The sequence below is a fragment of the Carassius carassius genome, chromosome 17 (assembly GCF_963082965.1).
Source record: "Carassius carassius chromosome 17, fCarCar2.1, whole genome shotgun sequence".
NCBI classification, from domain to species: Eukaryota; Metazoa; Chordata; class Actinopteri; order Cypriniformes; family Cyprinidae; genus Carassius; species Carassius carassius.
The window spans coordinates 24,822,152-24,836,270 of NC_081771.1; the positions used below are offsets into that span (position 1 = coordinate 24,822,152).

The window sequence follows — 14,119 nt, forward strand, 5'->3', positions numbered from 1 at the left end:
CATTCTAGGGCGCAATTACATAGTGAAAGTTTTAAGGAGTTGGGGATATTGACGGTGGAAAAAAGGGTGATATTTTTAAAAATGGGTCTGACACATAGGATTGTCAATAATGTGGTTCCAAGGTATTTAGAAAATTATTTTTATATGGTGAGTCAGCAGCATTCATATAAAACTAGGGGTAGGGATTTTAATATTTGTCCATGTAAATTTCCATTCCAAAAAATCCATGAGTTTGGTAGGGAAAAATTCCTTTTTATATACTAGTGCTATAGCATGGAATAAATTACCAGTTTCAATAATAAATAAATTTGTAGTAATAAAGGGAGTAAAATATTTTTTGAGTTTTAAAAGAATGGTAAAAAGATGGCTATTTGGTGAGGGTAGTTAGTGTGTTTTGTGGTGATTTTATTGTAAATTGTGTCATTTAGTGGAATGTTTATTGTCAGTTGTGATTTGTATGTATGGTGAATTATCTCTACTATATAGTTTAAAAGTAGATTTTTATTGATGTGATAAATTATGATTAGGAGATACTGTATGGTCTGTCTATTCTGCACGTACACATAACCTTTATACTTAACATCGAGGGCCGCAATGGAAACAAGCCAATGGCTTTATTGTGTTTTTATCCTCGACAGTTTTTTCTAAAGTGTATGGAATACTTGTATTTTGTACAATTTTATAAACTTGTCAAATAAATTTCAATTCAATTCAATTCAATTCAATCTTCCTTAGTGTAAAATATATGAACGAGAGTTAAAAGTGCTATCCTTTACTTTGAAGCATCGATTTTTACCATTTACTATAATAATCTTTAAGAATTCATTACTATTACATGCATTTTTAACATTTCAACTTGTATGAATTGACATGATTAAATGAACAGAAGTAAATTAGCAAATTATCAATGTATAAATTAACATTACCTTAATATGTGTTTATAAATGCTGTAAAACATTAGCCTAGATTAATATATTCTATAAAAATGTTGGTCATGATCCATAATGCATTAAAGGAATATTTAAACCAAAATAGTTTCAAGAAGAATCAGAAAGATTTGAGTAATTTTAGCATTGCATCACTTGTGCACTAATCTTCTGCAGTGAATGGGTGCCATCGGAATGAAAGTTAAATCAGTTTAATTCTTGTGAAGTGAAAAGTTGTTTGTTTATAAGAAACAAATTCATAATTAAGCCATGTTAACATTCACTTCTAGCTAAAACATCAGCTAATAACCTATAATAGCACTTCCTCTAGTGAAAAAGTCCACCACCTGTTGTCCTCTCACATCAAAATCTACAGATATATGGATGGATTTGTTTATTACAAACACACAGCTTTTCACTTCACTGGATGTTCACTGATAGTCTGTTAAATGATACATTTTCAGCCTTTTTTTAAACTATTGTAAATGGATAGAAAAATGTTACCAACAAAATAAGATAATATCCAAAACAAGCCAAATAAAGTTCAAAGTAAAAAGAGAATCACTGAAACATTTGCTTTTATGATATGTGTTTATATTTCTTTGTATTTTCTAAATGTTTACACGTGATGTTATAATGGAGTGATTTTGTTACAGTCAAACGTGTTCCTGCATGTACTGTACTTGTCCCAAGGGGAATGATCCTCATTCAGAGGTCATCTCTGTGCACCTGGACTGCATTCCCACTGATAACAGCACACCTGCGTGCTACTCAATAATAGTTATATAGCCATCTACCATACCTGTGTGTAGCATACATTTATATTGTTATACTGTTTATTATTTATTTTGCAGCAAGTACAAATCCAGAATGTGCATTTATTTTAAAGAAGAATCAGGAGCAGCAAGTTTTTTGTCTATAAAAGAGTTTGTGAGTAAGATACTTTTACTGGATTTTGGATGCCATTACATAAGGGGTTTTATGTAACTTTTAAACAAAAAAATAAAATGAACTTTTCTCTGGGTATCTTGCCCTGGCTCAAATCAAGTTGCTAAATAATAAGACTGTTTGTCTCCTTTTCCAAGAGATGTGCCATAATGAAAGGGGCAAATGGTCTCCAAAACACAGACTCAAACTCGGTTGGCATTATTCTTCTGGAGAAGGAGGGTCATAACCCAGGCGGCTGGCGGAAGGGAAGTGAGCCCAGAAGGTTCTGGCCAATTCCTCAATCTTGTCATAGCCAGCGTGAGAACGCAGCTCTTCAATCCAGGCAAAAAAGTCTGAAGATGTCAGCGCCCAGTTAGGCACACTCCTTTTTTCCCTTGATTCAGCTATAAGTCAAACAGAAAGGCAAAAAGAGGTCAACACGAGAGATTCGAGAACATATATTTATACAGAACATTAATGTTCAATTCTAAATCATATAGTTTAGTATAGGGTACAATGGGGAAAAAGTCTAAAATAAAAAAATAAAAATCATAAAAGTTATAAAAAATCATTCCAAAAAACCCACACTTTCAGCAACTATGGAATAAAAAAGAGATTATAAAACTAATATTTTACCCCCCAATCATCATATTTTAGGACATTGTGGAACCCCATGCACTTTACAGGATACAAATGAAATCATTTATAAAGAGAATTTAAAACTCACCTTGGTTTTCCACGGCCTCTTTAAGGAAAATAGAAGGACATTGAATATTTAATTAATTGAATAAATATTAAAATATATAGATGTAAAGACAGCATAGATGTAACTCTTGTAAGACTAGGAATCAATAAATGCAAATGAGAAGTAATTACTAAGTAATATGTAAAGCTTGAATAGAATGAGGCACATCTGGTAGGAAAGTGGACAGTAGCTGCATGACTTTCTAAATTACTGCACTGACCTTAATTTAAGACAAATCATCACCACTTCTGAAGAAAAATCAATTAAGTAATTTTATTCCTAAAACTGAATATTTAAACTAAATGATAACTGCATATAGAGTAGTTCATGTATATGTACAGTGCTCAGAGTTATTCTTAAGGTCTTGATTTAATGCCAAGGACATCACATTATTCATAAGCTTCCATTCATCTGTTATCCTTGTATGTTACCGATTCTGTATTCACAGCGGCTGACTGTTAAACTTGTGCATATGCACAAAAAGTAGAGCTGTCTTTTTCTGTAAGCATTCCCGTGTTTGAGAGGAACAGTTGAGCTATTGTCTGTTCTCAATCTTCTGCCAGTTTTCTTTCAGACTTTTCAGCATGTTTGACAAAGCCAGAATATTTCAGCTAAAGGTGCCTCAAATCTGGTAGCCTTTAGCTGTTTCTGCCATCTTTGCAATTTTTATCTAGTTCACAAGAGATATTAGAAGAATCATTGTACTAAATGTAACAGCTCTTGAGAGCAAAAAAAAAGAAAAATGTAATTAAATAAATTACAAATAAATTCAGTGACACTTTCTATGAAGCCTGTTTATAATGCATTATGATGCATGCATAGTGCCTTACAAAAACCATAATGCATTGTTTAGATGCAAAAGGGTTATCAGTAATCTTAAACCAGCTCAAACTGAAATTAATATTAACATTTTTATTATTAACACTCAAATATGAACAACCACTCCTGACCACTATAAAGATAGTTATATATTGTGCAGCTCTTAAACAAGATCAAGTTATGAGAAAACACTGATATGATAATTACATTATAATGTCTTAAGAATACCCATAAAATACATTATAAATGCAGGCTTCATAGAAATTATTACCAAAATATCAGTGCAAACATACAATGGTGAAGATGTGAAGATGTATAAAAATTAATAATAATAAAATAAATGCATAAACTATTATTCAAAAGTTTGGGGTCAATTAGAACTTTTAAGAAAATAAATAAAAACTTTTATTCAGCAAGAATGCATTAAATTGATCAAAAGTGACAGTAAAGACTTTCACATTGCTAGGAATTTGTATTTTTAAAATAAATGTTATTTTGACCTTTCCATTTATCATCGAATGCTAAAAAAATAGTGTCATAATTTCCTCAAAAATACTAAGCAGTTTTAATAACATGAACTATTTCAACAACATTGATTATAGTAAGATTATCAGCCCATTACAATTATTTCTGAATGACCAGGTGGCACTGAAGACTGGAGTAATGGCTGATAAAAATTGAGGTATTTTAATTTTTACATTTCACAGTATTGCTGTTTTACATAAAAAAATCACACTGACCCCAAACTTTGAAAGGTGATGTATACATCCCCAAATTGTCAGCTTTTCTTACCTGAGAGACAGAGCAGTCCAAGCCAAACCAAACACAGGAAGAGTGAGAAACACAGACGAAACATGGTCACCCACTGAAAGAAATATATCAACAGACTCTACAGTCATTTTTAACCATTTTCAAACTTCAGAGAAATTCAAATATAAAACATTTAAAAATAAAAATAAATTGTGTTATTCTTGCAGTATTTGTCTGCCTAAGATTACCTGCAGCATATGCTACTGAAGACTGGTGTGTCTTGGTGCCCAATCCTTTAAAAAGAACACCAAGTCTGAGCTGGAATGGTGTTGTTTACCTTTCGCATGGACCTTATACCCTTCATTTCTTTGCTCGTTTACTCTATACCTTCTTGTTTGCAGGGGATTCTCACACTTCTCTCCACAGCTGAAAGAATCCCTTATTAAAACAGAAGCCAGTCTGTCCAAGAATGCACAGACTGAAGAGATCTCAGAGAAGCCTTTTTCAGGGTTTCAACCTCTCTTTTGTAGAATATAATGCTGTCTATATGTATGTCAGTTTCAAAGAAACATTCCATGTGGAAATAACTCAAACTAACACATTGTAACACATTCCAGGACAGACTTGTGTACATATCTGTTGTAAATGAAGTTTTGTGTTGCACATAAATAGTCTACTGAGATAGTCTAAGGGAGATCATTTTTTGAATGATCCAACAGATTAAAGCAAATCCGCACATTGTTATGGATAAAACAGTTCTGTGGGTACAGGAAACATCACCTCTTCCAAATAAACATGCTTCCTATTATTGCTGAGATTGAACAGTACTTTGCCAACTGTTTAGCCCTTATTTTAGATAGCCCCCCAATGCAAAGTCCACAGATCACCAGCCTGTGTACATGACCAAGACTACCAAACACCAGCACAATAAGCTGGCATTTGTACCCAAGGTTCTCAGTGGTAGATATCAACGACTGATATTTTAAAGTCTTAGAGCAGTAAGAGTCCTCCATAAACATGTCAAATGCACATGACACCTCAAATGTCTTTCTGAGAGATGTTAATGATATAGGGTATATTAGCAATTCCTAGAAAAGTGTTTGCAGGTGAGTTGAACCATTCAGACTGTACAGTAGTTTGTTGGAGTGGAGGGAAACCACAGTGATAGGTTGTATTTTGTAGGAAGAACCTGTAGATGTGCTTTTACACAGAATGTGAGGATCTCCTCACTGATGGTGGCATTGCTGTAAACGGTGTGTGATACAGAGTGGTCCGCGCAGGGCAGTTTTACCAACTTTCCCTGGAGTTTTAGATTTGACCAGTACTCCATATTTTGGGCTCTTTGAATAGACAGGAGAGTCTGCCTTGATGTTCTAGGCTGGAGCGGGTGAACAATGTTGCTATAGTGCAGCCTGGCTTCCACAATGACACATGTGTCCTCTACGACTGTATCAGAGACCTCTTCAGGTTGTTAGTGGGAGGTCAGTACCTGTCCTCCAGCTTAGATTGTTTAAGTCTGGCCAGTCTGATGACACACCAAATCCCTGTGCCCGTCCATCTAGCTTTCCATTGGTCTTTCTTTTAAAACCCAGGAAGCTGTCTTCCCCACCGCATGGGTGTGGCACCGTCCGTCTTTTTAAAATCCAGCAGCAAGGATGCTCTGGCCATTCGCCCCACGCTGACATCATCACAGTTTAGCATGTTGATAAGGTGAGACTGTCTTGTGGCTATGTACTCCCACATGCAGTTTGGAACTCCAAGCACCCCCGTCCTGTCTATTCTGGAAGATAAAACATCTTGTAGAAGACAAAGCCATTTCCTAACCACGTTTACAGTTTTGTTGTCCATTTCACGCAATACTTTTTATGGGAGATGGACATTTGCAAAAAGATGTTGAATTTTAGAAAAAGCTATGTCTCTTATTGCTTGCACTTTTAGAGTAACAGGAAAAAGGTCATGCGTTAATGAGATCCAGTCTGGTCGTGATGTGCCATGTCAGTCACTTGCAGAATCCATTCTCCAGCAATGTTAAACTTGTGAGCCAGGTAGTTGTAGGTCTCATGTCTAGTATACTCACTGAGTGGCTGGTCTAAGATGGTAAAAGATGGGGGTTGGTCGGCCCTTGATCTATACCAATGGTTGCCACCGCTCCTCCTCTCAAAGAAAACTGCACATCTACTGTGCTTTACTAGGCCAGACCATGTCAGGAATCTGTCAGTGCATGACAACAAGTTTTTAATCACGCCTTCATCTCAGTATGCGAAGGCCACATCATCAGCATAACCCTGGACTGGGTTCGGTGACAGGATGTGGGGCAGGGCACGTGTACAGAGCCATTTTAGCCATTGATTTATTGCAATGATAAAGTTTACAGCACACCACGGACAGCCAGTTTTGATTCCTACTTCAAGTGGTTTTGGTCTGGTGATTTTCCACAGATCACTTGCAGGTAGGAGTCACTATATAAATCTTTTATTATGTCTACATAGATCTTAGGGAGCTGTATTTCAATGCATTAATCATGACTCTATGAGGCAATGTGCTAAAGGCATCTCTGAAGTCTAGGAAGACAATGTATAGCTTTGTCAATCGCGGTTTTTAAGCAAAAAACATGCTCATTCATGCCTTGTCGCTCAATGTAAGCTTTTTGTTAGACAAAATTCCAGCATCAACCAGCCAAGGAAGTATTCTGTATTTTACTGAAGTATTTTACTGATCAAATGAGCCAAAAGCAGATTCTGGAAGATAAATTCTTCAGTGTTACAAGAGGATGTAGATTAAAACTCTAGATTAAAAACGCATCTCTAGATTAAAAACGCATCTCTTTCGCCAAGCATTCGAATAATGTATCTCTTAAATTGTGAGTGTAGTTGCATCTGCATTTTTATTCTTTAGCTTGGGTTAAACTAATTTTACTTTGTTGGATCAGCAGCTATGCTAATGATGTCTCTATTTTGTTTCTATGTTTTGCCACGGGATGTAACTAGGATTTACACAAGCTCCAGTCTGGATCCAGAACACCTGAGAAGAGATGATGCTGACCCTCAGAGGACCCCAGATGATCCTAACCTTGAATCAACAAACAGAACTAACAATTATTGCTACATGTGTGACTGCATCATATAATTACTATTAATTAATAATATTGATAGTTCATCATCTAGCTGACTACGTCTTGTATTATTATTATTATTTTTATTTTTCTAAAATCCTGTCAAACGTGCACAAACTACTAGCTACTACTAAATATTGTAGAAACATAATTTTCTGTAAAGTTGCTTTGTAACGATTTGTATTGTAAAAAGCGCTATACAAATAAACTTGAATTGAATTGAATTGAATGTGGTGCTGGTCCTTCAAGAGTCACTCTTAAGTCACTGTAAAATTTTATGAACTCAGCACGTTGTGTTTTCTAAAGGATTCTATGACTATGAAGACTGAATTGATGGCTATTGGCTGCTGAAAATGTAGCTTTGCAACTACATAAATAAATTACATTTTAAAACATGTGACAATATTTTACATTACAATGTTTTTTACTGTATTTTTTTTATCAAGTAAATGCAGCATCGGTGGGCATAAAGAGATTTCACCCCCCCCCCCCCCATTTTTAAACTGTAAATTACCCAGAAACAATAGAAAAAGCACACAACTTTGCCATTATATTCTTGCAAAATGTTTAATCAAACAAAAGTATTTCAACTTTTTGCACAGCTATCATAGATGTGGAGTTCACTACACTGTCCCCACCGCTTTTTTTTTTCCTCACTTTAAATACACATGGTTATAAATAACAATGCTCAGTAACATTCATTTGTACCATACTTTTATAAAAGCTCAGAAACTAAAAGCTGAATGGACTCATTTGTCAAGAGACCAAACCATTCTTTTCAAATGGTACCCTTTAGTAAAGTAACTTGAACAGTGTTTTGCTGTAATATAGAAGTCTATGCCAACACTTTAATGCTGATACAGATATGTCAGTCTTAACGAGGTGCATATAGTTCTCTTATTTATATATATATATATATATATATATATTAGATGAGCAGTGCTTGAATGTGAAGGTGGCACATTTGGTTAAGCATAGACAAAACATTCATCTTATAAGACCCTCCCGTTAGCATTTCTCAGTTCATCCAGCAGGGGGCGACAAGTACCTGTCACAACTCTCTCTTTGGCAACTCCTATGTACTGTATATACAGTTTCCTTTAATTCCACTGCGTCTGTATTTGTGCACTTGCACCGTGACGACTTTATAAGTCGAAATCTGTATCAGTTGAAGGCTGCATCTGTTGGCTTTCTTGATATCGGCTAAGTGTGAACAGAAAATAAGGTAAAGGCCATGGGCAAAGTGCTTCAGTTATCACTTGGAAAAGGCAATATTCATTAAAGTGAACCACTCCAGGTGAAAAGAAGAGCTAAAGCAACAGGAACAGAAATAACACACTGGCAGAAACAACATAATGTTAAATTCTGTGATTTTCCTGTGGGTTGGTATTCAGTAAGTCCCTTGTTTTCTGATGAGAAATGATGGGTAATTAGGAGTTGCAGATCACTTGGCTCAGTATGAGGTCAGATCTGGTCTGGTCCAGTAATGCCTGTTTGTAAGGCTCATTTGTGTGTGGAAGGTCACTGGAGGGGTTTGATAAGGTAAAGCTTCTCTCCATGTTCACTCGTAAAGATGGGAGCTTTTTTGTAGTGCTCTAACAGTTCATCCATAGTATTGAAGCGGCGTTGACCAATGCAGTAAACTCCATTCGACAGCTGCACTTTGAAGTGTTTGTTCTTCCCGACTGCTTTCAGAGACACTGAGAAATCACTCGGCTGGAAAGAAAGAGAGAGAATGAAACAGAATGTTAGTTTATTGAACTTCAGCCTACAGGTGGCGCAATAGGCCCTAGATTCCTTTTCAGCTCCCCAGAATTGCACATTTCTGGTGTCTTCAACAAAGCTGAATGAACTCATCTGCTGATAGTCCTGAGCTGGGTGTATGCAATAGAGAAAACATCCCAAATATGCAGTAACAGTTTAAAAAGGACCGCTCTAGATTGAAAAGCATGTTTATTTCAATGAAATATACAGGTGCATATAAAAGAATAATAATATCTTTAAAAAAATCACTTTTTTGGTAACTTATTTCAAAAAGTGAAACTTTCATATATTCTAGATTCATTGCATGTAAAGTAAAACATTTCAATGTTTTTTTTATTGTTTTTTTTATGTATTTTGATGATTAGAGCTTACAGCTCATGAAAGTCAAAAATCCAGTATCTCAAAATATATTTCCTAAGATCAATCAAAAAAAAAAAGAATTGCAAAACAGAAAAGTTCAAGTTCTTTAATGTATGTTCATTTATGCACTCAATACGTGGTTGGGGCTTCTTGAGCACAAATGACAGCTTCAGTGAGGTGTGTTATGGAAGCGATCAGCCTGTGTGGCACTGCTGAAGCACTATTGAGCATTCAGCTCGTCTGTATTGTTGGATCGACTTCATATGGGGTTAAGGTCAGATATGTTGGCTGGCCAATCAAGCACAGTAATATTATGGTGAGTAAACCTTTTGTAAGTAGTTTTGGAACTGTGGGCAGGTGCTAAATTCCAGCTGGAAAAGGAAATCTGCATCTCCATAAAGCTTGTCAACAGATGGAAGCAAAAAGTCCTCCAAAATCTCCTGGTAGATAGCTGCATTGACTTTTGACTTGATAAAACACAATGGACCAACACCAGCAGATGTCACGGCACACCAAATCATCTCTAACTTCAGAAACTTCACACTGGACTTCAAGTACATTGTATTCTCTCCAGTCTTCCTCCAGACTCCAGACCTTGAATTCCATATATAATGCAAAATTTACTTTTATCTGAAAAGAGGACTTTGACAGTTTTTTTCCTTAGCACAGGTAAGATGCTTTCTGTTTCAGAAGTGGCTTGGAAGCCCTTTTCCTGAGGACTTCTGAGAATGGTGACTCTTGATGCACTGGCTCCAGCTTCAGTCCACTCCTTGTGAAGCTCTCTCAAGTGTTCGAATCAGCTTTGCTTGACAGTATTCTAAAGCTTGCGGTCATCTCTGTTGCTTGAGCACCTTTTCCTACCAGAATTCTTCCTTCCAGTCAACTTTGCATTTAATATGCTTTGATACAGCACTGAACAGCCACCCCTTCAGTAATGACCTTCTGCGACTTACCCTCTTTGTGGAGGGTGTCAATGATTGTCTTCTGGACCATTGCCAAGTCAGCAGTCTTTCCCATTATTGTGGTTTCAAAGAACAAGAGATACCTGGAATTTATCCTGTAGGGACAGTCGTTTAATGATACTCAGATGTAAACATTCCAATATTTCGAGATACTGGATTTTTGACTTTCATGAGCTGTAAGCTCTAATCATCAAAATTAAAATGTAAAATGTTTTAAATATGTGTAATGAATCTAGAATAAATGAAATTTTCACTTTTTGAAATGTAACAAAAAAAGAGGACTTTTTCAAGATATACATTTTTTTTTTGGATGCACCTGTATGTCCACGATAAAGAAATGCAGCTCTAAATTTAACAAGCTTTTAAAAATGTACTACTTGTTTCATATGGTTTAAAAAAATAAAATCTTACAGAAAAGTAAACAATTTAATGGGTCTAAAATGTCATGGAAAAGTAATAAAAAAGTTTCCTTATACATTAAATATACAGGAATGTATCCATCACTATAATTTATTTGCAAATGTTTATGTTTTTTGGTCACACCACAATACATTTTACAACCTAAACTAACCAAAGTACCTTATAATTTAAGAAAAAGTTGTCCACAAAAAGGTGTAATGATATCTAATGTCTAATAAATAACATGCAAATAAAACAATTAGAATAAATTACTGAAAGTTGTCTGTAAAACACTATTGACTGTTAAGTTAAACTAGGGGAATAACTTTATTGCATTAGATATGTCACATTGCTTATACATGATCTGACAAATTTCAGTGTAAGCTTTCTAACCCAGAGCATAACCTGTCCCGGAGCAGACTAGTAGTTTCTGGCGAATGGCAGTAAACACTGGTAAAAGCTGAGTGACTTTCATTGTGCCTAAAACCCAAGAATGGCAAACTAAACTAGTACTTACACTTACAATTATATCAAATGATCAGTGTTATTTTAGTATTACTTACATACTACTGTAGTTCTTATTCATATTTTGAATGAGCTTTATATATATATATATATATATATATATATATATATATATATATATATATATATATATATATATATATATATATACTTTCAGTTTTATTTTAATAGAATAGATACATTTATAGTAATTTCTTTCATTGCAGTTTTTAAGAATATTCTGAATGAGCGTTTATTTTTATACTTTCAGTTTTCATCGTAGAATTGTTATATTTAAAGTCATTTTGTTATATGCTTTTCACCATTTTATTATTTTATTTTTTTTATTTAATTTATTTTTATTTCAGTTTTTGTTTTAACAGTTTTATTTACCAACAATAGCCCTGCAAATGGCACCATGAACACAGCACTCAAGTGACTATTTACAGCTATTGAAAGCAGTTATCTGGTCACTGCATTTCGATTAGATCCAGATAAACACTTGACTCACAGAGGACTCGCTGTCTCGCACAAGGAAGTCTCCCTCCACACCCCTCTCGTTCAGTGCACACTCAGCCTGGTTCCGTGTCACGTTGCCATAGTACCAGTCCTTTCCGGCGAATTTCCCTGTGTGGGATGGTCCCATGTGGTTGTTCTGCTGGGAATGGGAGCCCGAGGCTAATGGACCATCATTGAGCACAACCACATAGTTCTTTGGCACCAGACCCACCTGCCCACGGCAGTTCTTACACCTCCACCATTCTGGGTCATTCTCTGGCTTCTCCAGCACCTCCATCACCTCACCCTTCTCAAAGTTCAGCTCCTCATCCGTGACGGAGCTGAAGGGGTAAAGCGTCTGAACAGAGTGAAGGACTCTGGGGCCCTGACCGTTACTGAGGTCCGGCCTTGAGGTGAAGACAGCGGGAAGGTCGGCTGACGTGTCCTCCACCTCTTCCTCCTGGACGTAGTTGGAAGGGAACCAGCCCACCTGACCGTTATAGCTGCCCCTCCACCAGCCGTCACTGCATTTCTCCAACACCATCAGCTGGGCTCCCTTCACCAGGCTGAGCTCATCCTCCCGCTCTGCATTGTAGGCAAACTTCGCCACCGCTGGAGTGTTCAGGTCATATATTCTTTCTGCTCCACCCCCGTTAGACGAGTACTCATCTGTGCTGGGTGTTGGAGAGGCTTCCCGTGTGCTCATTTTGCGTTTCGTTTTTCCCAAGCCTGAGATAGAGAAACAGAGGTATTAGACATCAGACACAGTCATTATGTAAAACTCAAGCCTCTGAGCTCTGCTAATTTGAAGTAGAAGAGAAAGGGCAGGGACATTGATTAAGGCTGTAAATTCTTCAACACTAATCATTTACTGCTGAAAGAAGACATGTGATGTCATTACTGCGGCGTACCACATTTCCTCTTGTGTCCTCTATTTGTCCTTTCTCACATTCTTCAACCTCATCCATCACATCTCCTGTTGCTGCCAACCATCAAAATATTATATATAGATACTTCACCTTTCGTAAGCTCATGGTCAGTAAGATTTTTGTTGCTTTCAAATGAAGATTCTAATACTCAACAAGGCTGCTTTTATTTGATCAAAAATACAGTCACTTGATCCTTCAGAAAAAGGAAAGAAGAAAAAAAAATAGATAGAAAGGCAGTCCACCCATATAGATATTTTTTTCAAGTTCAAGTTGCTTTATTGGCATGACATTTAAATTATAGTACTGCCAAAACACTTTAAGTATATGTAAATACAGAATATATTTACCCACCAAAGAAATAATTGAGAGAAAGAGAGAAAAATAGTATATCTTGTAGTGGTGTACTTGGGACAGACAAGATGAAAGTGCTTCTTATCCTTGATTCAAATCACAGTGTCTGCATAATCATCTTTTTTTTTTAACAATAGGTGAGTTGTCTGATATTTTATGTTGCTGCATAAAAGGCTACATCACAAAATATTGTGTTGATAAATACGTTTACAGTGCTTGCAACAATGCTATACAGAAACAATTGCTTATCTGGGCATTTTGAATACTGTAACATGAGATATTGAGCAAAGACAGTGAGCATAATGACCCACCTAAAATATATTAAAACATAGTCAGTAAACACATCTATATATTCACACACATTAACACACAATTGTACCCAGCAGTTTCCTTCCTGCAGCAGAAAATCCACAAACCTGTTTGCACACACTTATCTCACCACTGCCTTTCTCACTCAGTAAACAACACACACACACACACACACACACACACACACACACACACACACACACACACACACACACACACACACACACACACACACACACAAACACACACACACACACAAACACACACACACACACACACACACACACACACACACACACAGACACACACACACACACACACAAACACACACACACTCTCTCTCTCTCTCTCTCTCTCTCTTACTCTCTGTCTCCACCCCTAAGCTCCCCCCTCCATCTCAATAAACACCTGCAGAGCATACTACATGACAATAACTTATTCACTATAATATGAAAGAATAAAAAAAAGAATGCAGATGCTCACGTTGTCTGCTCAACAGAGAGTAATGGTGGCCTAGTTTTAGAAGCAAAAGCATCATGATATACTGTGTGTGTATTGGGGAGGATTGTTGTGGATGATTGTGTACATTCACACATAGTGTGTTTCCATTCAAATTTACATTTATTCATTTAGCAGACACTGTATCCAAAGCGACTTACAGATGAGGACAGTGGAAGCACTCAAAAACAACAAAAAGAGCAATGATATATAAGTGCTATAACAAGTCTCAGTTAGGTTAACACAGTTCACGTAGCATAGGATTT

At 36.2% G+C, this 14,119-nt stretch overlaps 2 protein-coding genes across 2 annotated transcripts in view; both read right to left on the minus strand.

Moving 5' to 3' along the window:
* Positions 1-1,098: 1,098 nt before the first annotated feature.
* On the minus strand, positions 1,099-4,698 carry otos2 (otospiralin 2). The gene is made up of 3 exons (XM_059570228.1): positions 4,416-4,698; positions 4,210-4,282; positions 1,099-2,257 (listed from the first exon to the last, which is right to left on the minus strand). The coding sequence occupies exons 1-3, from the start codon at positions 4,422-4,424 to the stop codon at positions 2,073-2,075; spliced, it is 267 nt and encodes an 88-aa protein (XP_059426211.1). The 5' UTR covers positions 4,425-4,698; the 3' UTR covers positions 1,099-2,072.
* A 3,122-nt stretch (positions 4,699-7,820) lies between these two features.
* Positions 7,821-14,119, minus strand: part of nck2b (NCK adaptor protein 2b) — a 50,822-nt gene continuing 44,523 nt past the window's right edge. The window contains exons 3-4 of the mRNA XM_059571378.1: positions 11,780-12,495; positions 7,821-8,995 (exon numbers count right to left, since the gene is read on the minus strand). Of these exons, the coding sequence (XP_059427361.1) occupies positions 8,801-8,995; positions 11,780-12,495 (911 nt within the window). The 3' untranslated portion in view covers positions 7,821-8,800. The remainder of the gene's footprint in view (positions 8,996-11,779; positions 12,496-14,119) is intronic.

What these genes read in the sequence shown, in the direction of transcription:
- otos2 (XM_059570228.1), bottom strand. An exon ending in TGGACTGCTCTGTCTCTCAG is followed by an intron (nt 2,258 to 4,209) that starts GTAAGAAAAGCT and finishes TTTGACTTATAG; the next exon opens with CTGAATCAAGGGAAAAAAGG.